Source organism: Balaenoptera borealis, assembly GCF_965194805.1.
Source record: "Balaenoptera borealis genome assembly, chromosome: 13".
In the NCBI taxonomy this organism is placed as follows: Eukaryota; Metazoa; Chordata; class Mammalia; order Artiodactyla; family Balaenopteridae; genus Balaenoptera; species Balaenoptera borealis.
In genome coordinates this window covers 1,983,748-2,008,912 of record NC_138870.1, presented here as the reverse complement: position 1 = coordinate 2,008,912, position 25,165 = coordinate 1,983,748, and the positions used below count along the sequence as shown (strand labels likewise).

Below are 25,165 nucleotides of genomic sequence, written 5' to 3'. Positions count from 1 at the left end.
TGGAACAGAGAGGGTTTTTAGGGCAGTGAAAACACTCTCCATGATACTGTGATGGTGGGTAAAGTCATCACACATTTGCCGAAACCCACTGAAAGTACAATACTGAGAAGGAGCTCTTAGGCAGATGATGGACCCTGGGTGATTATGATGTGTCAGTATAGGTTCACCCTTGTTAAAACATGTACCACTCTGGTGGGAGATGTTGCTAATGGGAGAGGGGTATGTGGGAAATCTCTGCTCCTTCCTCTCGATTTTATTGTAAACCTAAAATTGTCCTAAAAAACAAAGTCCTTAAAAAAAAAAAAAAAAAAAACCAAAGTCCTTAAAAAACCAAAATAAAGTAAAAGAAAACAACAAAAGACAGTTGTTGGGTACAGCAGAAATTGCCCTGGGCCCCCGAAGGGGACAGAAAGGGCAGAGCACGCCACACCCCCATGGAGTCTCCCTTCCATGCAGGAGAAAAGAGACCTGAGAAAATCATTCCTGTTGACTTGTCAGTGACTTAGAAGCTGGAGGAGTTCTTTCCCGTAGGGCTACTGTACTCTAAAACAGGACACTTAATGAATCACCGTGTAACCCAAAGATTGCATTTCTGCTCATAGAGATCGAGTCCCTGTGGCATTTTGATGGAGCCTGGGGGACACACTGTCAGTGTCTGGGGGACAGGCGGGCTTCCTTACACATTCATCTCACACTCTGTGGGCGAACACTTAACCTCACGCCATCGCGGGCTGGCCCTTCTGGAAAGGGTGACCCCTAAGCTTCTCAGACCCCTAAATCCTCATTAGTGCTCACAGACACTACTGAGTTCTTACCGCTGCATCACAGATACTTTATTCTTATCTGTGTTACTTGGGAATTCTTGGCCACGTAAGACACAGAGTCCAGATTTTAAAATAAGTAATGGGTTTTGAAAGGTTTTTCATAAGCCAAAGAAATGTAAAAGAAGAGGATTGTGTTTTTAAAAGAATTAATTTATTTATGTTTGGCTGTGTTGGGTCTCCATTGCTGCGTGCAGGCTTTCGCTAGTTGCAGCGAGCGGGGGCTACTCTTTGTTGTGGTGCGCAGGTTCTCATTGCGGTGGCTTCTCTTGTTGCGGAGCACAGGCTCTAGGTGCGTGGGCTTCAGTAGTTGTGGCTCGCAGGCTCTAGAGCACAGGCTCAGTAGTTGTGGTGCACGGGCTTAGCTGCTCCGTGGCATGTGGGATCTTCCCAGACCAGGGCTCGAACCCGTGTCCCCTGCGTTGGCAGGCGGATTCTTAACCACTGCGCCACCAGGGAAGCCCTGAGAAGAGGACTGCTGAGATGTGATTCCGGAACTATTCCTGGAGATAGCTGGACCCATGCTCAAAGGGGCCGGTGTTCTGACACATGAGGAGCACTCACAGGTCTTCAGGTGTCCTTTTCCTTTCCAGTCATTGTGCGAACAGATCTGGCCTGGGTGGAATTTCTCCTTTTTCTTGCTGGATGTGATTTTTCTCTCATTCAGGTCACCTCCCAGAGATCCAATCCCTGCCTGTCCCGGGCTCAGATGTTTTCAGAGGTGAAATCCCTAAACATGAATTTTGTCAATAAGAGCTTGTAAGACAGACGCTGGGGAGAAGAAGTGGATAAATCAGGTGTTACAGATGGGACACTGGCAAATGCAGGGATGACACGTTAGGTAAGTAAACGCAGCTTGTATAGGTGGGAAATTGCAAAAGGCAGATGCTGTGAGTGATGGGCTGTGGGCAACATCTGTCTCTAATACATGACACAGGCCTCTTACTAGACAAATAAGAGCCGAAACTCTCACAAAGAGCCTCAGCCCCCCAGAAGAGGGTCTTTTTAGCTAGGTAGCCCACTACATAATGATGTGAGAACAAAGGAAGCAACCTCTCTCTAAAATAATCTCCCTGGGGAACTACCAGAGAGGAACACTTTTAAGAACATGAGCTACCAAGGCCAGCCTTTCATGTACATACTGTTGTGAAATATTTGGGGGAAGGAGGGGGCAGGTCTCCTGGACCCGATATATCTCCTCTACCAACCTGCAACAGGCCGGCGATGGTTCCTTTGGATCAACTCCTCACCACCTTCAGGATTATAGGACATCATTCATTTATCAAATATTTCTTAAGCATTTACTAGGAGCCAAACACTATCCTTGGGAAAGGAAATTTAAAGGCAAGTAGAACATGGTTCTTGCCCTTGAGATGCTCAAAGTCTAGTTGAAGAGACAGGAGGTAAAGAAATGACCAAATAAACAAATAATAAATAATAAGCAGCATAACTGGTGCTTGAGACAGATGACCACAAGCCTTTATGGGGGACAGAGGAAGGGACGTCTCACCCACCTGAGCAGGCTTTGGGACGTGATGGAGCTGCGACTTACAGGAAGCAAAGGATGCCAGACAGGTGCCAAGGGTGGGGGCTGGAAGCCAGGATGAAGGAGAGAAGAAAGGAGGGATGATCTTGGACCATGGGGCCCTCAGGGTAGCAGAGAACATCCCTGTGTCGGGGCAGGCGTTACAGGCCTTGGGTTTCCATGGACCATCTTGTAGCTGTTGAGAGATGCTTCTGGAGATGGGGGGCAGGGTTTATGTAAAGAGATGGAGGATGGCAGATACCCATTTGTCTGCTTGGCCACTTTGTTGAAAGCATGACAGCACCATGTTTTTCTTTCAAGTCATCCCCTCTTCATTCAACTTTTTGCCCCTCCGCCCAGGTGCTGCTTTCCTGCCCAGGGGAGGCTCACCCATGACCTCAGCTGTGAGAAGGGTAGCCAGCAGATTTTTGAGGTTGGACAGTAAAACTCTATCTGTTTTTTGTTTTTTTTAAAAAAACATGCATAATTTGGGCATTTTAAAAAGTATTGACAATGGCACAGGTCTTTGTATGATGGGAAATGCTTTAGCCCCGCACTTACCAAACTGGAGTAACATTGATGAGCCCCTGGAAATGGAACTTGCTCTGCCCTCTGCAGAACAATCCATCTTGATGGGGCCTTAGCTAGATGCATAGACTTGACAGCAAACAATTTAGTTAATCCAACTCCTACCCCTCCAGGATTCGCTTTCAGAGTCTGGAGGGAAATTTCCAGGCAGAAAATGGTTACTTAGATGAAATTATTGAAGTTTTATTGCCTGAGAAATTTGGCAGGATTTGGTTATCAAGGTCTAGTGTAGGCCGGGTGACGTGGAGATGCTAAGTGCTCTTGACTTTCTGAAGAATTGGTTCAAATAGATAACAGGCTCTTATGTAAGAGATGGAGGCCAACTGTTCTCTTTTTCCAAAGAGGGAAAAAAGACAAAAAGAAAAGGGCTGGAACTGTGGTTAGTGATGTTTAGGTTGGACCAGGCGTGATCACTGGGTCCTGCTATCGATGGTCAGAGATGTTGTAAAATCCCATCTTCCCGGTAATAAATACCCCGCTGTGTCTACACTTCTACTTACCTCGCATTTTCATACTAATACGTCATCTTGCGCTCAGACCCCTCTCCTGGGGGGTCTCCCAGTTGGTGGTTGAGAGAGCTGATACTCACAGGCCATGAGAGGCTTGGCCAAAGTCACACAGCTGGGCAGGAGCAGGAACAGGCTTTGAACCCAGAGTTCATTCCAATACCTAACCCTCGTGGCTCCTTGACGGTGACCGAAAGCACGACAGATTCACATCCACCCGATGAATCCCGACTGGAGTCCAGAATGGAGAGTATGACTTCTGAGGCTGGCAGAATTCAGTCTCATATCATTGAAAGGGTAAATACAAGCAGTGAAGTCCCAGGGCCTGTTCTGTTTGGCGTTTACTGATGAAAACCATACTTATAGATGGAACGATTCTGTCATGGAGTAAAATGCAAACAATCTGGGGTCAAAAAGACCCCATCGGGAGGGTTTGCGGGGCTGTGCCCCCTCTGGGATAACGTGACCGCGTGACACTGCATTTCTTTCTCCAAGGAGCTCAGGGTAAAAACCTTGGGAAGGGAGGCAAATCCTTCAAGACCGTGTTGGGGATGGAAGGCAGAGTGAGAACAGGAACCAGGGCTGTTCACATGTTGCCTGTCGCCTGCCTTTATTCCATATAAATACAGGCTCAGTGGCTGGGCCGGCTGGGGCCTCCCAGGGCCTCGGGCTGTGTCCATTTGGGAGTCTCCACACCGCTTTGCTTGCATAGCCCCCAAAAAGAGTTTTGAAAAAGTACGTGCCTCATCATACATTTCAAGTGACATCCCCAAATTTTCATGATAAGTTTAAATGGTTGTAAGTGATGCAATTTCTGGTGCTTTGTAGATCCTGACAGTTTAAAGTAAAATAAAATTGTTGCATCACTCTTTAAAAAGTTTCCAATGAAATATAAACATCCGAGCTATTTGAAACCTTCTATTATCTGTTCAAAAATATATAAAAGCTCTTTTTTTAAAAAACAAATATTTCGCATCATTTCTTTTTCTCCTTGGAAACATTGTTCCATTCCATTCCCTCCATAAAGTTTTACCCCGATACAAGATATTTTTATGCTTGAAAGTCTTTCATTGATCACGCTATCACACTGCTCTGCCACAAAAAGAGATATAAATTGATATTTAAATTAAAATAAAATTCCTGTGACTATAAGGCTCGATGCCACCAATTTCTTCTGGGTTCAACTATCATTAAAAATATTATTAGTGTTACAACTGAGCAAAACAACACAATTACATGATGAGCTTTAAAAGTAATTATCAATATAAAATTTAAATGGTGTTAGAAATGTATCTCTTAAAGAGACGGATGGTTGGAGGGTTGTGGGCCCTGATTAAAGGAGGCTTTCTAGACACGAATGTTTCAAATGCCTCCGTCTTTGGTGCCTGGAGAGACTCACATCACAGGGAGATGGACATGGAAGGATGGGGGTGTGTGTGACAGGTATGTCTCTCCTCTGTAGCATGGGAGACGGATGGCTGTGACGGGTCCAAAGAGAATGGACAACTTCCGCCCCAGGTTGTCCTCAGGCCAGTGTTAAGATTGGGTGCATAGGAAATTTAAGGCTCTGGAAACTGATTCCATTAAAACCCTTCCAGGTACCACATGGGTTCCTCGTACAAGTTTGAAGATGCCCAAGACTACTCCAAACACTTTCTGAGCCCATGTGGGAAAGTGTCAACATGTGCTGATTCACCCACATAAGAATAGTTTTCATAAGTTATTCAATATAAATATAGGCATAGGATGTATATATGTATACGTATAGCTGATTCACTTTGCTGTACAGTAGAAACTAACAACACTGTAAAGCAAATGTACTCCAATAAAAATAAATTTAAGAAAACATATTGAGAGAGGAATAAAAAAATATAGGCATAAATACACCTGTACTTTCAGCAGACTTAAAGAAGGAAATGTGTTTTGGGGTATTTTGTCTGTAAAATCAATTGAAATGGATACTGTCACTGATGTATCTAGAACAAACAAAAACAATGGTATGCTACATAAATTATAAACGCTCTCAGTATTCCTCCATCACAAGATCTTTATGGTTACAACCTTCCCTCTTGTGAATTAGAATCATTGACCAATTTTTATGATGATTGGAATGGAAACCAGTTCAACTAATCAGAACTTGGTGCATCTCTAACCACACATGGGGCACACATGGAGTTGCTGGCTTACATCAGTGTGTTAGTCAGGATACGCAATGGTATACGTTGGCAATGACTTCCAAATTCTTGGGGCTTTAGTATAATAAAAGCTTATTTCTGGCGTGTGCTACGTGTCCAGACGGGGTCAGCGGGAGAAGCTCTGCTTCACAAAGCCACTCTGGGATCCCGGCCGATGGATCCTTCTTTATCTTGTAGCTGCTCCATCTGGACTTCGTGGCAGAAGAGAGAAAAGGAGCATCCCAACAAGCCTCTCATTATCTCAACCTGAAAGTGACACACCTCACTCTACTCGCGTATCACTGGTCAGAACCAGCCCAATAGTGTGTCCAAATACAGGTGAGACGTGAATGCTTCTGTGTGGCCAAACAGAATGTTCTTGGAACTAAACTGTAGTAGAAGTTTATTTAGGTGTCACTTTATAAGCAGCCTTAGTCAGTTTGGAAAAAAGTGATTCCCAAGGTTTGGTGATTAATAATAAAATAATGAGGTTATATTCATTGCGAACAGTGATTATAGAAACAGGGCGGAACATGAGAAGAGCAGAAAATTTGAATCTGAAACGGAATATGGCAAAACTGGTAAACTTTGCAGGAATGACACTTGTCTTCAAGTATGACCTTGACCTAAGGCCTCTCCAGGGGCAGAGCTAGCTCTGCAGGGTAGTATGAGGAGATGGTTGGGAGTGTCCTGCCATGCTTGAAAGCTGCCAAGGTCTTGGTTGCACTGGGCTCCAGCTGGCTGTTGAGCGGAAGTCATTTGGCAAGTTAACGACGGTCACCTCTCAGGAGGCACCCTTTTTGTGTAAGCCCCTGGACTTGGCTTTGTCTGAGTTGGTATCCAGTTGTATTATGGGGCACTGAACTTACTGTGAGGGTGGTGATGATTAGTAATAACTTCTCTACCCCCGGGTCTTGGAAAATTGCCTTTCAACAGCTCAGAAGATAGAGTGACTAAGCCAGGTCTGGTACCAAGGTGGAATCAGTCAGAAGGCATTTGGGTTTTCTTCCTGAGAATGTAAATATTTGGAATGGCTCCTATCTGCGTGGCCTGTATTACTATTCCTGTAGATTTGATACGGGGAAGAGACTGCTGTAGGTTGACCCAAGGGTATCCCTCTAACAGAGCCCTAGAATCTACAATCAGAACAGAACATCCAAGTGGGGAAAGTGGGGGAGGGGTGGTGGTGGGATGAATTGGGAGATTGGGATTGACATATATACACTAATATGTATAAAATAGATAACTAATAAGAACCTGCTGTATTAAAAAAAAAGAAAAAGAACAGAACATCTCTTTAAAAAAGAGGCTTAGGGAACAAATATCCTTTTTTGTTTAATGAGGTGCCCTTGCCCAAATGTCAGGCAAAGCATTACCTGACCTATGTCAGATCAGGAAGCAGAAATTTTCTAGTCTAACATAATTTCTGATATTGTAGGAAAGCAAGCTGGAAATTAATGCCATGGAATTCTAAGAGAGATGCATGTAAAGTGACCCTTCAGGAAGGAATAATCCAGAGCACAAATATGAACTGAGCCATCATTTATTCTTCTTCCATGGGCAAGAAGGGGAAAAACCAGGGTCAGAGAGAGAAGACATTATAGATTGAAAGCCAGCTGAAATATCAAGGGAAAGGTGAAATAACCAAGAGTTATATTAATAGGAAGGCTGTGAATTGAACAAGAGTTAACAGCTGACTTCTGATGGCCAGAGAAAGGTGTTTACTCTCAGGATCATGTTTGGAAGATAACCAAGAACTCAGGATGCATCCAGAAAGACAGAAGGAGAGGAGAGAACGTTTGTAAAACCTGGTTAGAGGAGAAAGGTTCTGGAAGGCCTACTGAAGGGGGCACCTTCTGGATTATGTTAAGAAAACAGTTTCTCCCCAGCCTGGAATAGTGAGGAAGGTAAAGGGGTAGGGAGGCTGGATAGCAGGATGAGCTCTGGGTTTAAAGTCAAGTCCGCTCCCACAGAGAACAGACTTGTGGTTGCCAAGGGGGAGGAGGTGGGGGAGGGATGGACTGGGAACTTGGGGTTGGTAGATGCAAACTATTAGATATAGGATGGATAAACCACAAGGTCCTGCTGGATAGCACAGGGAACTATATTCAATATACTGTGATAAACCGTACTGGAAAAGTGTATAAAAAAGTATGTGCATATATGTATAACTGAATCACTTTGCTGTACAGCAGAAATTAACACAACATTGTAGATCAACTATACGTCAATAAAATAAACTTTTAAAAAAGTCAAGTCCACTCCTAGCTGCTGAGCTGTGTGGCCAAGTTACTTAACTTCCCAGGAGTTCAGTTTCTCTAATTTAGAAACTGGGGGGTAATGTTTCCCCACAGAGTTGTTTTAAGTGTGGGATCGAGCACTGAGGGAAAGGGGTGCCTTCAACGTAGGCGGCAACGCTGGACTTATTTACCACTCACTTCACTAAATCTTGACATAGACCCATCACTTCCATTTTATAAATCAGAGAGAGAGAGAGAGAGAGAGAGCGCCAGAGGGAGTTAGCCAAAGTTTCCGTAACTAGTAACGGTTGGACGTGGGATTCAAAGGATGTGGTGAAGAGACTTAGGGCGTGTTAAGGCCGTGTCGCGGGTTGAATGGTGGTCCCTCAACATGTATGTCCACGTCTGACGCCCAGAACCTTGACGGTGACCATACTTAGTTACCTTAAGGATCTCGAGAGGGAGATGTCATCTTGGCTTATCCAGGAGCCCTAAATCCAATGACAAGTGTCCTCGAGAGACTTGACAGGCCACGAGGAGGAGGCAAAGGGACAAAGAGACAGAGCCAGGAGGGATGTGGTCAAAGGCCAAGGGGGGTGCTTCCCGGTGGCACAGTGGTTGAGAATCCGCCTGCCAATGCAGGGGACACGGGTTCGAGCCCTGGTCCGGGAAGATCCCACACGCCGCGGAGCAACTAAGCCCGTGCACCACAACTACTGAGCCTGTGCTCTAGAGCCTGTGTGCTGCAACTACTGAGTCCACATGCCGCAACTACTGAGTCCACATGCCACAACTACTGAGCCCGTGTGCCACAACTACTGAGCCTGCGCTCTAGAGCCCGCGAGCCACAACTACTGAAACCCGAGTGCCACAACTACTGAAGCCCGAGTGCCACAACTACTGAAGCCCGCGGGCTTAGAGCCCATGCTCCGCAACAAGAGAAGCCACCACAATGAGAAGCCCGTGCACCGCAACGAAGAGTAGCCCCCGCTCGCCACAACTAGAGAAAGCCCGCGTGCAGCAACGAAGACCCAACACAGCCAAACATAAATAAATAAATAAATTTGTATTAAAAAAAAAAAAAGCCAAGGGGTGTCTGTGGCCACCAGAAGGTGGAAGAGGCCAATGGACGGTCCCCTGGGGCCCCTGAAGGGAGTGGGACCCTGCCGGATTTCAGACTTTTAGCCTCCAAAACTGACAGACAAAATATGTGTGTTGTCTTAAACCACCCAGTGTGTGGTCATTGTTTGGGCAGCCCTAGGGACGCTAAGACATGTTGGAACGTGTGTCCATGGTGGCCTTTGAGCCCCTCAGAAGTGGGCAGCTGGGTCTGAAGGGGTCAGAAGGTCACCCACAGGAAACAAACTTCTCCAGGGCCTTGACAAGATGCTAAGAAAATCATTTCAACCATTCAGCTCTTTTCTTGCATCAGCTTCTCTTTGCAAAGAGCTGTGAGCCATGGGGCCCCGTGGCCCCGTTTTGCAGAGGAGGGGTACTGGCCCGCTGCATGACTTGGCCTGGACTGGTGTCTTGCTGACCCAGAGAGAGACCCACAATTTGCACCCACACATCCGGTATGAATTCTCCCACAGGGAGAGCCAGTCGCCAGGGCAGGCTGGCCACTGTCTTGCCGCTGCCTGTCTTGGGTGATTAAGTTGCTGGAGATCACAAAGGTGGGCGTGATCCCCCGTTGTCACCCCTGTGATCTGAGAATGCTTCGGCTGAGCCCCCCTCACCTCCAAACACTCTGGCCTCCCCTTGGGCTTCAGGTGGGGTAAGCTGCCAGGAGCCTTTTCCTTAAATGCAACACGTACAGACACCCCGGCGGGTTTGCAGGGATCTGGTCTGTCCTGTGGCCTCCGGACAAGTAGGTGAGGAGGAGAGATTGAGTTTGATGTCGGGGTCAGTCTGCACCCTCGTCAGCCCTGCTCTCTGAATCGTGAGCTGGGAGAGTTTTCCCCTTCCTCCCCTCCATTTTAGTTCCGAGCCTGAAATGTCTCGTGTAGAGGGTATCTGCATAGACCCGGGCTCAAATTCCAATTCTATCACTTACTGACCAAGCAATCTTGGGGAAGAAAGATTACCTCTTAGCTGCCATTTCACACCTGCAGAACGGGGCTGGTCAGGCTCTTTGGCCGGGCTGGGGAGAGGTTGGGGCCCAGAGTAGCCCCTCGACATGGTTTTCTTGTGGGGGTGAAGGATGGTAACAGCCAGCACACACGTTCCACATGCTTCACCTGGATTATTTGATTTAATTTTTGCCCCTGCCCGGAGAGGGAGGTACCACTGTTAGCTCCATTTCCTAGAAACTGGGCATCAGGAAGTGAAGTCAGGCGTCCATGCTCCCACGGTTCAGAGCAGGGAGAGCCTGGCCCTGTGCCTGGCCCATCTCCAAAGACCAGGCTCTGAACTGCAGGTGTTATTCAATGACAGTGATTAGTGTGAATTCAACAGGTATATGCTGAGGGCACCTATGTGCTGGCACTAACTACTGACTCATGAAAGCATCTAAGCAAGTAGCCTAGTAAAAGTTGGGAGTACCGCTCGGGTGTGTCCTTAGCTTTGATGGAGGGAGCACATCGAGTGGCGGCTGATTGCAGGACTTCGACCTTGCCCAGGGGACGAGTCCATGGAGGTTGCTGCCTCGGTGTCTGAGGACAGGTGCCTGGGTTCAAATCCCAGGTTTTCCAAAATTCATCAGCTGTGAAGACTCCCGCCAGCTAGTTGACCCTTCTGTGAAATGACCCTTATATAACATGGGGTAGTAGAGTTGGCCCTCCATATCCACGGGTGTCTGTAAAGGGTGGATAATTACACTTCCCTCATAGGGATGTTCTGGGGAACAAATGACTGTAATAATCTTTTTAAAATTGAAATATAGTTGATTTACAAAATTGTGTTAGTTTCAGGTGTACAGCAAAGTGATTTGGTTATACATACATATATATGTATCTACTCTTTTTTGAATTCTTTTCCATTATGGTTTATTACAGGCTATTGAGTATAGTTCCCTGTGCTATACAGTAGGTCCTTGTTGTTTACCTATTTTATATATAGTAGTGTGTATATATTAATCCCAAACTCCTAACTTATCTTTCCCTCCCTTCTCCTTTGGTAAGCATAAGTTTGTTTTCTTTGTCTGTGAGTCTGTTTCTGTTCATAAACAAGTTCATTTGTATCATATTTTAGATTCCACATATGAGTGATATCATATGATATTTATCCTTCTCTGTCTGACTTACTTCACTTAGTACGATAATCTCTAGGTCCATCCATGTTGCTGCAAATGGCATTATTTCATTCTTTTTTATGGCTGAGTAATATTCCATTGTAGAAATTGTATAAATATACCACATCTTCTTTATCTATTCATCTGTCAATGGACATTTAGGTTGCTTGCATGTCTTGGCTATTGTGAATAATGCTGCTATGAACACTGGGGTGCATGTATCTTTTCGAATTAGAGTTTTCTGGATATATGCCCAGGAGTCAGATTGCTGGATTATATGGTAACTCTACTTTTAGTTTTTTAAGGAAACTCCATACTGTTTTCCATAGTGGCTGCTGTAATAATCTCTTACTGTTATCATTTAAACAACATTTTTTTTGGATATTTAGATTGTTTCCAAGTTTTTCAGTCTTACAAATGAACTGTAATTAACAAATTCATTACAGTCTTAATTGCTTCCAAAGGAAATATTTGTGGTCATTTAAGGAATCTTTTCCAGAGTGAATCAGGCACTCAACATATAGTGAGTGTCCCTATATACCAAGCATTATGCTTTGCACAAAGAAAAATGAAACATTTCTCTCTCTGAAGACATTTAAGATGTAGCGGGAAGGAGGGCAGAGAAAAGGCACATCTGCATCCAGACATTACACCACACACCACGCGGGAAGAGTGCACACACACAGCGCCCAGGGAGGGCAGAGGGGAGAGCGTCTTCACCAGAGAGTCAAATCACTCCAGGAAAGACAGAAAGATCCTCCTCCTCGGCTCCCACCATCTCCCAAACCCCCACTCGGAATTCAGGATGGTTTCTGTTTGTCACGTTGAGAATCTGTTCCCTGGAAAGGGAGCACTGAAGGCTGTGTTCCAAAGTTAGAAGCCGAGATATGGGTGCTCATTGCAAGACCAAATATTTAGGAAGTACCTTTCTCTGGAAGGGAAAGAACACGTTTCACAGCTGGAAAGAGAAGTGAAAAACGAAACTAGAGAGGCATGAAGGTAATATTTACTTGCTAGATTTACACGGTGCCTACCCTGAGAAAAGCCTGGCTGCAAATCCCATCTGTGCCCCTGACACAGGGCACCCGCTCTCAGTTACCGGGCTCCTTGTGAATTCCCTGGGTCACACTTTGCAATCATTTTACTGTCACTTTAAACTGCTCGGTCCCCTGCCCTGCCCCAGCTGACCCTCGGTCACCCCTTTGAGCATAGGATCACAGTACCAACACGTGTTTGGAGTCAGACCCTCCTGGGCTAAGTCCAGGCTCTGCAGTTTATCAGCTGGATGACTCTGGACACGTAAAATTTCTAAGTCTCAGTTTCCACCTCTGTAAAATGGGGATAGTAATCGCAATAGTAATACCAGCCTTATCCTTGCAACGAGGATTAAGGGAGATAATGCCGGTAAAACACCTATCACAGCCCAGGGCACTCAGCAGTGTTAGCTACTGTTATTATTCCTGTACTGCAGTGTGTAAAGGGGGGCAAACTGATTTTAATATTAGTTTAAACAAACAGGCGCACGGGTCTCTGAGACACAGGCCTATAATGCACCCTAAAGCTAAATGGAAGCGATATTCGGATTTGTGTCATTTCTGATTTTCTCTCTTAGCTTGAAAATTGAGGATGAACACACCAGAATGGTAAAGAGGCCAGATTTCTCTAGACCACTGTTCACAGTAGACTGAAGATAACGTATAAAGCTTAATGCATCTCACAGGCGCCTTTGCATTTTAAGCTGGGGCCCAAACCCTCGGCCAAAGAAATGGGGCTGGAGCAGTGAGGTTTCAGACATGAACGAGGGTGCCGATGGAGGCATTTTGATGCAGTGAATGGTGGCATCTCAGGTACTCATACACTCATTCCACACATATTTATTAACTACCCTCTGCCAGACATTGTTCTATACACTTGAGATAAACTGGTGAACAAAAAGGACAGAGATCCCTGCCCTCATGGGATTTACATTTTAGTGGGGAATACAGACAGTAAACAATACAATGAATGAATAAGTAGTACAGTATGTTAGACAGGGATTAAATACCAATTAAAAAGTAGGGAAAGGGGAGATTGAGAGCGCTGGAGGGGCTGGTTGGGGGATTGGTTCCAGGACCTCCGCATATATCAAAGTCCGTGGGTTCTCAAGTGCCTTTTTACAAAATAGTGTCGTTTAGTCCCCCCACCCCCCAACCCGCGGTTCTGTATCTGCGGTTCTGCATCCGCGGCTTCGCAACCCGCGGATACTGAGGTCTGAATGTTCTAAGTACGGTGGTCAGGGTGAACCTCGCTGAGAAAGTGAGATTTGAGCAGTCTTGAAGTAAGTGAGGGGTTCATCAGGTGGATAGCTGAGGAGAGGGTTGCAGGCAGTAGGGACAGCTAGAGCAAAGGGCTCCAGGGGTGTGTGTGTGTGTGACAGAGCGGGAGAGGTGTTCCTGCAGAGTCTGGGGCAGTGCTAGGAGCTAGTGAGGCTGGAGCAGTGGGAGACCAGTAGGGGAGGCCGTAAGAGTAGCTGTACCCGCTGTTTCTGTGGGTCCCTGGAGGCTGCTCTGAGGACCTGGCTTTTACTAAGTGAACTGGGGACCTCTGGGGGGTTTGCGCAGTGGGGTGCTGGGACAGGTCCCTTTAGATGCCATATTGAGAAGATACCAAAGGAGGGGAGGGAGGGTAGACGCGGGGCAGCAGCCTCTGCGGGAACTCAGGTGAGGGACCATGTCGGCTCAGGCCTCGGGGTAGCAGCGGGGGAACTGAGAAGCGGTCACATGCACGATTTTTCGGGATTTCCCGAAGCACCAGATGAGAGGATGAGAGAGAAAGGAGTCAAGAACGACCCCAGGTTTTTGGCCCCATCCGCTGAGATGGGGAGGCTGTTGGAGAGCAGCTTTTGCACAGAGAATAAGGAGTTCGGCGTTTGGAAATGTTCGGTTTGAGATGTCCGTCCGCCTCCGGGCGGAGACCGAGTGCGCTGGGTAGCCCGGCGTTCAGGAAGGGAGGTCTGGGCTGGACACACCGAGCTGGATGGGCACCCCCGAGGAGGAGTGCGGATGGGGAGCGGGGGTCTGAGGGTAGGAAGGGGGACGCTTTCCCAAGAGGGAGCTGTAGGCACCCCTGCCAGGGCTCAGGCAGCCCCGCTCTCAGGCGCCCGGGCCTGCAGGGGGTGCCATGGTCCTTCAGTGGCTGCCTGAGGGACGGGGAGAAAGGTTTGCTGCTCCGGGAAGGACAGGCGCTCAACAGATTCCCGCCGGAGTGGCAGAAATAATTAAGAGGAGAAGGTGAGGATATCCTGGTAGCACACGTGCTCGGTGGCCTCGGAGGAATTAAGAAAACCCGGGTCTACTAGTCTGCTCAGACATCTGGGCACCAGTGCCTCGCCGGGAGGCTCCGCCTCTCGGGCCCTCTCTCTCTGCCCCCGTCTCTCCGCATCCACGCCACTCGTGCAACCGCCCTGGTCGTAATCCACCAAATAGCGCCGTGGCGCCGCGGCTCCTTTTGCTGCTTCGGGCAGTGGCCCGATTCGCAGAGACTCTAGGTGGGCAGATGGCCCCTCCTCCTGGAGTTGCGCGCCCGAGGCCTCGCCGCCGAGGGGGCCGCGCAGGACACGGGGGCCGGGGCGGGGCGCGAGGGGTGTGTCCGGGCGGCATGCGGGCCGAGGCGCGGGCGGCGGGGCGAGCAGGGGCTCGAGCTGCGCTCGAGTCGGCGCTGCGCGCCCCGCGCCGTGCGCCCCGCGCCGTGCGCCGGGCCCCGCGCGCCGCCGCCACATCTGGAAGCGTTCAGAGCGTCCGCCTGGGGCGCGCCGGGCTGGCGGGCGGGGCGGCGGGCCGCGGGGTGAGCGCCGCGCTCCGCGCTCCTGCCCGCGGCTCCCTCTCGCCGCCTCTGCAGAAACAGCTCCTGCCAGAGCGGCGCGCGGCGCGGCCCGGAGCGGCGGCGCCTTCCTGCCTCCTCGCCCTCGGGACTCGCCGGACCTTCGGGCAGAAAAAGCGGAGCAGGGCCGGGGAGGACGCGCCGAGAGCGGGCGGAGACGGTTCAGGCCGGCGGCCGGCGGGCCTCTCCCGCCCTGGGGTCCGCGCTCCCCTCTCCCCTTCCGCCTCCTCTCGCTCTGCCTCCCCATTTATTTTTTCAAATGCTGTGGCCGCCAGAGGTGCGGCGCTGAATTCTTGGAAGGGGCCCGGATGTGCTGAGGATGCATTACAATTTCACTGAAGGAGGCAGTAGTGGAAAGGATCAGTTTTTGGTGTTTGATGCAATAATGGGAATCAGGTAATCATCAGAAGGGAAGAAGAGCGACTGCAGATCCACGGCTTCCTCGAATTTTGCACGAAAGCCGCCGGCCTCGGAGGAGGGATTAGTGCCGACCCGCTCGGGCGTGTTTGACATTTCTTCCTCTTTGTGGCTTCTTCTCCTTTTCAAACAATTCTTGGTCCATGGTCAATGAAAACACGAGGATGTACATTCCGGAGGAAAACCACCAAGGTAAGGCTGGACCCCGCCGCCGCGCCCGCCGGCCTCGCCCGCGCGCCCCGCGTCCTTCTCCCTCAGCGGCCGGGGGCCCGCGAGACCCTGGCCGAACCGCGCGGAGCCCGAGCGGAAAATCCCCGCCCCTCCCCCGCCCGCGCCCGCGGCCCCCGAGCCGCGCGTCCGGAGAATTCCGGGCGAGGGGAAAAGTTCCCAAGTGTCTGCTCCGGCCTCGCTGGCTCGCGCTCGCCGGGAGAGCCCGACTACCCGGCCGGCGACGCCCCAGCCCGGTGGGCCGGGGTCCTCGCCTCGCCCGGGCGCGGCTGGGAGCGCGCGCGCGCGCCCCGCACCAGGCCGGCCGGCGCCCCCGCCCGGGCAGCGCGCTCCAGGGGGGCGGCTTCGAGTCTTGGCGCCTCTCCCTTCCCCTCTCCCTCTCTCTCCCTCTCCCTGTGGACCGCCTCCCCCCATCTCTCTCTCAATCTCTCTCTCCCCCCCCCCGCCCCGTATCCCTCTTCTCCGGCTCACCTACACCCACCCACCTCTTTGCGGCCACTGACCCCCGCGCGCCCACGCCCCGTGTGTTCTTATTCGCACCCACATGTGGGCTAGCACCTGAGGATGTCAGCGGTTAGAATTCGGGCGGTGTGTGGGCTCTGCTTTTTCATGTTTTAAGGCAATAATAAAAGGGTGTGCCGAGCTCACGCGGCTGCACACTGTCGCCCAGTGTTTTCCCAGCATCTCCATCCTTGGCATCAAGTGTCAGCAGCTCCCCCTGCAAGGGGGAAAGGCTTTCAGGCAACTCCCCACTTCCTGGAAACTTTCTCCCTCACCCCCTCCCCCGCCGCCTGTATTAACAAGTTATTATTTTTTTGGCACTGCTCAGCAATTAAGATGATGATGGAGCGGAGAGGGACGGTCTTGCTGGAGTGCGGCCGCCTCCAGCTCCGTCTCTGCCTTCCCCGTGGCTTCCTCTGCCTCTGGGTGCAGGCTCTGCCTTGTCTCTCCGTTTCCCAAGCCTCCCTGTTTACACTCTTCCTTCCAGTCTCTTCCTTCTCCATACCTGTCGCTGCTGGTCCTGCTACTTCCTGGGCACATCAGGTGCTCCTCTGAGGACAGCCTGGTGGAGGGGTTGTCTCCATCCGTCCCTCCTTAGGCCCCCAGCCCCCTCCCTCCTTAGGCCCCCAGCCTCCTCCCTCCTTAGGCCCCCAGCCTCCTCCCTCCTTAGGCCCCCAGCCTCCTCCCTCCTTAGGCCCCCAGCCCCCTCCCTCCTTAGGCCCCCAGCCCCCTCCCTCCTTAGGCCCCCAGCCCCCTCCCTCCTTAGGCCCCCAGCCCCCTCCCTCCTTAGGCCCCCAGCCTCCTCCCTCCTTAGGCCCCCAGCCCCCTCCCTCCTTAGGCCCCCAGCCCCCTCCCTCCTTAGGCCCCCAGCCCCCTCCCTCCTTAGGCCCCCAGCCCCCTCCCTCCTTAGGCCCCCAGCCCCCTCCCTCCTTAGGCCCCCAGCCCCCTCCCTCCTTAGGCCCCCAGCCCCCTCCCTCCTTAGGCCCCCAGCCCCCTCCCTCCTTAGGCCCCCAGCCCCCTCCCTCCTTAGGCCCCCAGCCCCCTCCCTCCTTAGGCCCCCAGCCTCCTCCCTCCTTAGGCCCCCAGCCCCCTCCCTCCTTAGGCCCCCAGCCCCCTCCCTCCTTAGGCCCCCAGCCTCCTCCCTCCTTAGGCCCCCAGCCCCCTCCCTCCTTAGGCCCCCAGCCTCCTCCCTCCTTAGGCCCCCAGCCCCACCGCTAGCAGGCAGAGCCCCTACCCTTTAGAACCAGAGGCTGCCAGGCAGCTGGCCTGAAACTGATCTCCAGCTTGGGCGGCAGTGGGGGAATTTTGGCCTCTTTTGGTGCAAGGATTGTGTCAAGGGTCGTGGGTTCTAGGGTGAGCCAGGGCTTTGGGGTCACAAGGGCAGCTCTGTCCCTGGATTTCTCTACCCCGTGCCCCACCCCTACCTGTTCCCCTGTCCCCTTCCTGATGGAGTCGTGGATGGATTCGGAGGGAGGCCAGGAGAGACACAAAAGAAAGGGTGATGTTTGTGAAGAGCGGGGATGGCTTTCTCCCCTCCAGGCTCCCAGCTCAGGCCAGGCGGCCTTGAAGGGGAGAGCCCAGTGGCCACGTCCTCGCTGTCACTGACAATGGCAGTGGCCTGTGGTCATAATTATTATTCACGTGGTGATAATCCTCAACAAATCCTCAGCAGTTCACAAGGCCTCTTCTCCATGCAGGACAAACCCTTTCTGGCCCTTTCCTTCCTTCCTTTTGCCCCTTCGTGCCCCAGCGCGCCCTCCCCAGCCGTGTGCAGGGAGCAGACACTCAAAGTAGGAGCCGCGGCCCCGCGAGGTCTGTGGGGAAGATGGAGGGGCCGGCAGCAGGGAGCATGGCCGGGCGCCGCCTTCCCAGCCACACGCCACAGACACTATGGCAACCTGGATTCCAGTCCTCTCCCTTGAAGCCGCAGTGATTATATAATTCACAGAGCAGTTTTGCCTCCTTTCCCGGATGCGGTTTCCAGGTGTAAGAGCACCAGGATCCCTGTCTCCCCTCCATCTCCCCCCGCCCTGTCGTTGGCATTGCTGGGGTCTTCCTGGGGCAGGAGGGGAGGAGGGTGACGGAGGTGGGTGGGCAGACCTGGAGGAGCAGGAACGTCTGCCGGGAAGGGGTTGCTGTGGCTTCGTAACTAACGGGACGATGAAACATACCCAGGGTTAGGGTTTCAGGAGCAGAGAGGGAAGAGGAACATTACGTTGGGTGGTGACAGCGGAGTGGAGGACTGGAAAAGTTGCCCGGGGCGGGGGTTACATCCTCCTCTTCCCAACAGACTCGAGTAGATCAGTGCAAGGCCTTTTGCCCCAGTTTTGCAGTGGGGGGTGTGTGTGTGTGTGTGTGTGTGTGTGTTGGGAGTCGGGGTGTGGAGACGGGGGCCAGCACGTTGGAACAGCCCGCAGGTTCCCTGAGGGCTGGCCCCCGACCCTGGGTTCAGGCAGCGAGGGGCTCGTGGGCCTCCCCTCACCTCCAGCGCCCCATCTGCTCTGGTCCCACGCCAGCCTCCCACTTTTCTGGGCTGATTTTCCATTGCAGCCTCCAGCTAGCAAATGAGTTTCTTAATAGTCAACCATTTAACAAATAAAACATCAGAATGTCCCTTATCTGCTGGAGACAAGGCAGAGGGGGAAACGTGTTCCGGGAGTGGAAGACACATTGTGCTTTTCTTTTCAGAGCACTGCTTAGCGATGCAGCAGAACAGTAATCATCATGATAAAGTAATAATAATCACGATCAGTGGTCAGAGAGCACTGTTACCCGCACCTCAGCTTGCACAGGTTGAAGAAAGCACGACATTAGCTGCTGCTTCTTGGATTCTGCGTGGAGGAACCCGGAGAAAAAGGGCTCTTGAGGTTCCAGATATTGTTTCTAGTACTTCTCATGTACTTTCCAGTGTATCAGAGTACTATACAATAGAATATATTACCAGAATCAGTTGTTCTTTACTTCCATGGAGCACAAGCTAACAGTATTTAAATGTGCACACACACACACTGAATAAGGAAAAGCTATTTTAAATAGATTGCACAAGAGCCTAGAGCCCTTTGGGGACCCGGTGCGTAGCAGACAGGAATACAGCCCTGACACCGTTGCACGTTGGTGCCTCACCTTGGGTGAATGGTTCTCTACAGGTAGATGCTACGGGTACAGTAGATGGTGAGCCGTTGGCCCCTGAGCCTCAGGGATGACTTGGGACTCTTCCTTCTGTTTTCTCTGTGATTTAAAACTGCCCGAGGTGGGTTCTTCTGGGTGTAAGACAGATGCAAAAGGAGACGCAGGGGCGTCCTGGGTGGGGGTCTGAGGCCCTGCTGATCTTTGCATCCCCACCTCCTAGCACAGGCCTTGACGCTTGGCGGATGAATGCAGCCCCCAGACCAGAGGGGGGTGTGCTTTCTGCCTCTTCCAGGAGGTGGCGCCCCAGGGCTTGGGAGTCAGGAGGGGCACCTGCGGGGGGGCTGGGCAAGGGGGCCGAGGCTCTGCAGGGCACTTCTTGCTGCTGTGCCTCATCTGCCTGCCTGCCTCCGAAGACCAGAGTGCCCGCCGCACGCACACCAGGGGCCCCCAGCACGACCCGCCCTCGCCGACCTCTCACCCTCGCCGACCTCTCACCCTCTCTCCGGTAACGAACCCACTTTGGATTTCGCCCTCCTGCCCCAGCCTTGCCTTGATCTCTAGCACAGGCGGCATTCTGCTCGGCCGAACCTGCTACGGCCCTATATTAATTTCCTCCCCGTATTAATTTTCTCACCAGGGCTTGGTAACCAGAGGGGCCCGGGGGTCCCAGGCCCAGCCTGAGGCCATCCTGGAGTGTGGGAACTGGAGAGCCTGGCCGGTAGGGTGGCAGAGCTTGTCAGCTCAAAGGCAAAAAAGACATTTTCCTAACTTTATTCGGGGAAAAAAACACAAAAACAACTGGGTACACTTCACAGCTGTTTACGAATCTGGCTGGTCCCATGCTGGGTAATGGCAGCAAAGCTCCCGAGACCTGGGTTAGGAAGTAACTGAGATTTGTTCTAATTTTCAGTGATGTGTTCCAGCTCCCGGTGTTTTCCTTTCTATCCCTTTCTCCGCTCAGCTTTCTCGGTTGCTGTAGCGAGTTCTTGGGTCCGAGAGCCCTGGCCGCCGAGCTGGGAATCGAGGGCGTGGCTGCGGCACCCTCCTCCTGTCCCGGGAGCCTCCTGCTGGGGTCTGGCCGTTTGCCATGTGGTGGTGACCAGTCAGCCAGCAGCGTCCCGCCGGTCCCCGTGGGGACTCTGGAATCTGCGCTCTGCATTCGAAATCGGTAGACAATTTTATTTTCCAGGGTGGACTAAAGAAAGCTGAGGGGTTGTTTGGGAAACACCTAGAGACTTAACAACTACACTACTTAGCGAGATGATCGCGCTGATTTAGTCTCCTCCTGGGTTCTGTCCCCACTGTTGCCTAAATTGATGGTGGGCTCTGCAGAGGAGAGCAGGAGACTGATTTAAAAAAAAAAAAAATAAGGCACGGGGAATTGTGCAAAATATCAGGTGCTAAATATTTAGTGACATAAGTGCTAAACGTTCTGATAATGAAACAACACTCCCAGCCATGGCTGTCATTATTAAAATAATTGAGTAAACACCTGTTTACATGAACCTCAAGGTTAGGTACTGTACAAAACAAGTAAAAGTGACAGGATCCCCCTGGGAAAATGGAAGGCCGTCAGTGCTGTTTCAAAGCCGGGGCACAGGGACTACCCCGCATCCCTGGGGGGGAAGCAGAATGGGGGCTGTCGTGACTCCTGTGTGTGTGGCTCGGGTCCCGGATGCGGTGCCCATTGCTTAAGGCCAGGCCTTGACCTGGGGCCCCGGGGGCCTCGCTGCCTCCTTGCCGCGGGCAGGGGACCCGGGAGGCACAGCTGTGAGCGGGCCTCAGGGGCTGCAGGAGGAGGCCCGGCTCCCTGGGGTATCTGGGGGAGCGTGGGGGCGCATAGCCGCTACTTGTGGAACTGAGTTAATCTAAGTGGGGATTCACGGGACAGAGGAGGGCAGTTTGGGCCTGCAGCTCAGGAGGGAAACAGAGGTTGAAAACAGGCCCTCACTTCCCTGGAGACGCTGGGGATTTGGCGTTGGGCAGAGGTGAGGGAGAGGGGGCTAACTGGCCAGAGCTCGAAATCCCACGGTCCCTTCCCCCAGGCCCCAGCCAGGCTGCCACCGCACGCCGCTTCACCGTGGTCCTCAGGTGCTGTGCCGTGTGTGTGTGTGTGTGTGTGTGTGTGTGTGTGTGTGTGTGTGAGAGAGACGGGGCAAGGAGGGGGCGGTTCCACACTCACGTTCTCTGAAGGGTTGTCAAGCAGACCTAGAATAAATGCGTCTCTTCGGGAATTTACTCTCTAGGATCAGGAGGTTTTCTGGGCAGAGGAACCTGAGGAACGAACTCCGTTTCCAGTTGAGAGGACAGGCTCCTGCAGGGTCGCCCAGGAGGGGCGGGGCTGGAACCCGGCCTTGGCTCTCCACCCTCCTGCCATCTCTTGACCGCCGTACGTGTGCACGCTGATGCTCTGAAAGCATCGATCGGTGTTCCTGGTTCGACTTTGCCTGATAACCCTCTTACCCTCCCCCCAGCCTCCCTCTGCCGACGCCGCTTTTGTTCTGGCTGAAGTCATTTCTGAGGTATTAGATTTGGAAACAGAGCTGGGGGCTACCTCTCACTGGGGAGGTTGAAGCGTTATCTTAGACCACAGAGTAAAGGTTCATAGGTGTCCACAGGAAACCCCTGCAAAACTCAGATCACTGTTCTGTCTGCGAACGGACGTGCCTCCAGGCCTTTTTATTTGCTCACTTCCTTTCTGCCCCAGTCAGGGCTCATTTCGGCCCCTGCGGGAGAGGCCAGGCTGGGCTGTCGGGCTGCCTTGGCGAGGGGTTGGGGGCTGTTTGTGGACCGGCCGGCTTTGCTGTGCGTAGAAACCGCAGGGCGGGTGGATGTGCAGGGGAACTGCAGGTAGAACAGGTAGAAAGCCCGGGGCGGTCAGGCTGCCGCGGCCGGAGGCCAGGCTGCCTTCTAGTCTACCAAGGTGCGGGAACAAAGGCTCCCCTGCTCCCTTGTCTGGGCTGGTCCCCTAGGACCCCTCCTCTTCCCGGGAGATATTTAGGTAAGGAGAGGTCTAAATTCAGCATGGGAAAGGGATCATCTGGGGCCTCTTTCCGACGTTCCCACCATCTCCAAGCCTTTGGCATCTGACCTGATGCTCCCAGAGACCGGAAGGCCTGTGGGGCTGACCTGGTCTCTAGCTTTAAGACAGGGCCCGAGCCCGACTCACTCTCCGAGGTGTAGCCTCTGAGGTCCCTGGAGGAAGCCACCATCGCAGAACACGGTGTTGCCATAATTTCATGAAATATTCAAGCTGCCCATTTGCCAACAGGGGTTTCTTTTAATACACTCGGCTACGCGTGGTGCTGCCCGCTGGAAACTAGCTGAAGGGAAAATAAAATAATCTTGTCTCCTGTCTTTTAGAGAAGCAAGCCAAAATCCAGACAGTAAATGAATGTTCTTCCCCGTACTGCCTGTGGGCAGAGATGTTGAGAAATGTTGACTTGATTACTCAATTAGGCTCTATTTACTTTGTACCCATTGTGTCATGTTCAGTCATTTATATATTTTTCTCCTTCTAAAATAAGCCATGTTGGGCTAAAACCTTTCAAAGGTGTTAGTTAGCAAAAGTAAAGAAAAAAAAAAGAAAGAAAGAAAGAAAAATAAATAAGGCTACACCTAGAAAATGACTTGGGTCACAGTCTTTGACTTGATGTCTTTCTCTGAGAGTTTTGAAGGAATCAAGTCTCCTATTTTTCATCTGTAGAATGGAGACAGTAATCCTTAGCCAGTTGGCTTTGCAGGGCAGCGGCGAGGCTCCGAATGGGAGGGCGAGTGTAAATCACCGCATGGTGGCAGCTCTTCTTAGCAAATAGCAGGACATGGGCGTGTGAGAAAGCAGCGCCATGAAACTTCTGAAGCATTCAAACAGCGTTGTAGACGCTGTTGGATGGCTGACATTATTCAGAATTTCAAGGATGGAAACGTGAAACAGAGAGAATCAGAGTCCCAGGCGGTCTGGCTGATACCGAATAATCAAGGGAGAAGGGAAAGACCAGTCTGGAGAGGCCTGGTATTTTGGTTTTCTTGTCAGGTGTCAACCCACTTGAGTCAGCGGGATCCCAGGACTGTGGGAGCAGCCTGAGGGTCAGGACCCGGGGAGGCCAGGCTTCCTCACGGCCTTGGCACGTGGTCCCCGCCTGCAGCCTGAGGCCCGGGTTCTGCCTTCTGAACTGGCCGGAAGTCCTCTGCTGGTCCAAAGATGTGAAGATAGGGCCACTGAGAGCAGGAGGCACCCTGGCGGGGCACTCAGCCTGTCCTCACTTTCCAACATGAATTCCCCAAACCTAAACGTCACTCCTCAGTACGGGAGGACAGGTTGCCTGGCAAATAGAACCTTGCTTCAAATGTAAACCTTGGAAAATAAACTACTTTTTAAAAATATATAGCAAAAGTGCTGGCGGTTTGTAGGTAAAGGGAGGGAGCAGTTCCATCCGGCATCTTAAGACACCCGTCAGAATAGCAAAGGGCTTTAATTTCACATCTTAAATGACAGACTAGCCTTTAGTTTCCTGAAGCAAAAACAATCTCGTCGTCAAAAAGCGTGCTGGGAAACGTGCGTTTCAGTTTGCGCCTTGCTCCCCTCGACACCCACCTCCCAGCCTCCGGGCCTGTGATCTACGGGCCGTCCACGTTTTTATTTTTATTTTAAAAATAATCTGTGTGGCAGTGTAACAGCCATCGTTGTGCATTTGCAGACCGGGCAGAAGCAGCAGCTGCCACGTACTGGACGTCAGCGTGTCCAGCGACGCACTCAGCACCATTGCGTCCTTACGCCCATCCTACGGGCGGGTGTTAATGACATGTTTCAGATGAGAAAACCAAGGACCGGTGGTCTTGAGTAACGTGGCCAAGGTCATCCAGACGCTGTTGGGAGCCGGGAATTAAGTTCAGGTCTGTTGGACTCTCCAAGCATGTGCTGTCTCTCTTCTCTCTCCACGTGGGGCTGAGGAAAAACGACCTTGAGCCAGCCTGGCGGAGCCTGGCTTGGATTTGCTCTGTGAAAGCTCCGGCTTCCGCTGGTCACTGTGGTGGACAAGCGGCCGAACGCGCGTTCTGCTCTGTGGTCACTCCACACGCCTCCCCTCCCACTTCCTCCTCTAGCTGCGCGTTTGTTCCCGAGGTTCCTGCCTGGACCCTGCTTGGTCCTCAGATCCCAGTGGGGACCTCCATCTGTCCAGCCTTGGCTTTGAGATGACCGCTTCGTGGCGGGGCCTCGCTTCGCCACGTTCTTGGAACGTCTCCCCAGTAATTCCCTCCTGGACATAAGGCCCTCCGTTCTCCGACGAGGTTCTGATGAGCTCGGGGCCCATCCTTGCAGGCTGAGCACCCTGACTGCATGCGTTATGCATTTATTGATTTTTAAAGAACATCTTGGTGGAGATACAGTTCACTTACTGTAAAAGATACATTTCACATACCTTTAAAGTGTGCAGTCCAGTGAATTTCAGTATTTTTACAGGGCTGTGCAACCATCCCCACTGTCCAGTTCGTGCATATTTTCATCATCCCAAAGAGAAACCCCGCACCCACTGGCAGTCACTCCCCATACCCACTCCGGCCCCTGTAACCCCGTGTGGCTGTGGATTCTCGTGCGTCATTGACAGCGATGTTAATTCAGTCACTGGGGCTCACCTGTGTCGTCTCACTGAGGGGAGCACATTCCCTGCATTCAGATCTAGGTCTCTTGTGACAGTCTGCCTGATAAATGATCCATGTGTTAAATGATGCAGTTAAAAGGAAGCACATGAGGTTAGTTAGGGGCCTGGGTGTCATTTGGAGGTGAGGTCAAGCACTTTCTTTCAGTTACATGAAAAGTGATTTTAAGATTTATTTCTTTTAACTATCTCAGCAAAGCTAAGTCTATAAGTCACATCTACTGGTAGTTGAAGATGTGAATTACGACCTTTAAAAATTTTTTTATTATGAAATATATAAAACAAAATTTTC

The 25,165-nt window shown here is 51.5% G+C and overlaps 1 protein-coding gene across 7 annotated transcripts in view; it reads left to right on the top strand.

The window, feature by feature from the left end:
- The window catches only part of CACNA1C (calcium voltage-gated channel subunit alpha1 C), a 556,614-nt gene that overhangs the window by 64,040 nt on the left and 467,409 nt on the right, over window positions 1–25,165 (top strand). For 5 of the 7 annotated variants that reach the window (XM_082350479.1, XM_082350483.1, XM_082350482.1 and 2 more), the window contains exon 1: window positions 14,747–15,550. The exons of the other annotated variants lie outside the window; for them this stretch is intronic. In XM_082350479.1, the coding sequence (XP_082206605.1) occupies window positions 15,502–15,550 (49 nt within the window). In that variant the 5' untranslated portion in view covers window positions 14,747–15,501. Of the gene's footprint in view, window positions 1–14,746; window positions 15,551–25,165 lie in introns of those variants that run through there. 7 annotated transcript variants of the gene reach the window in all.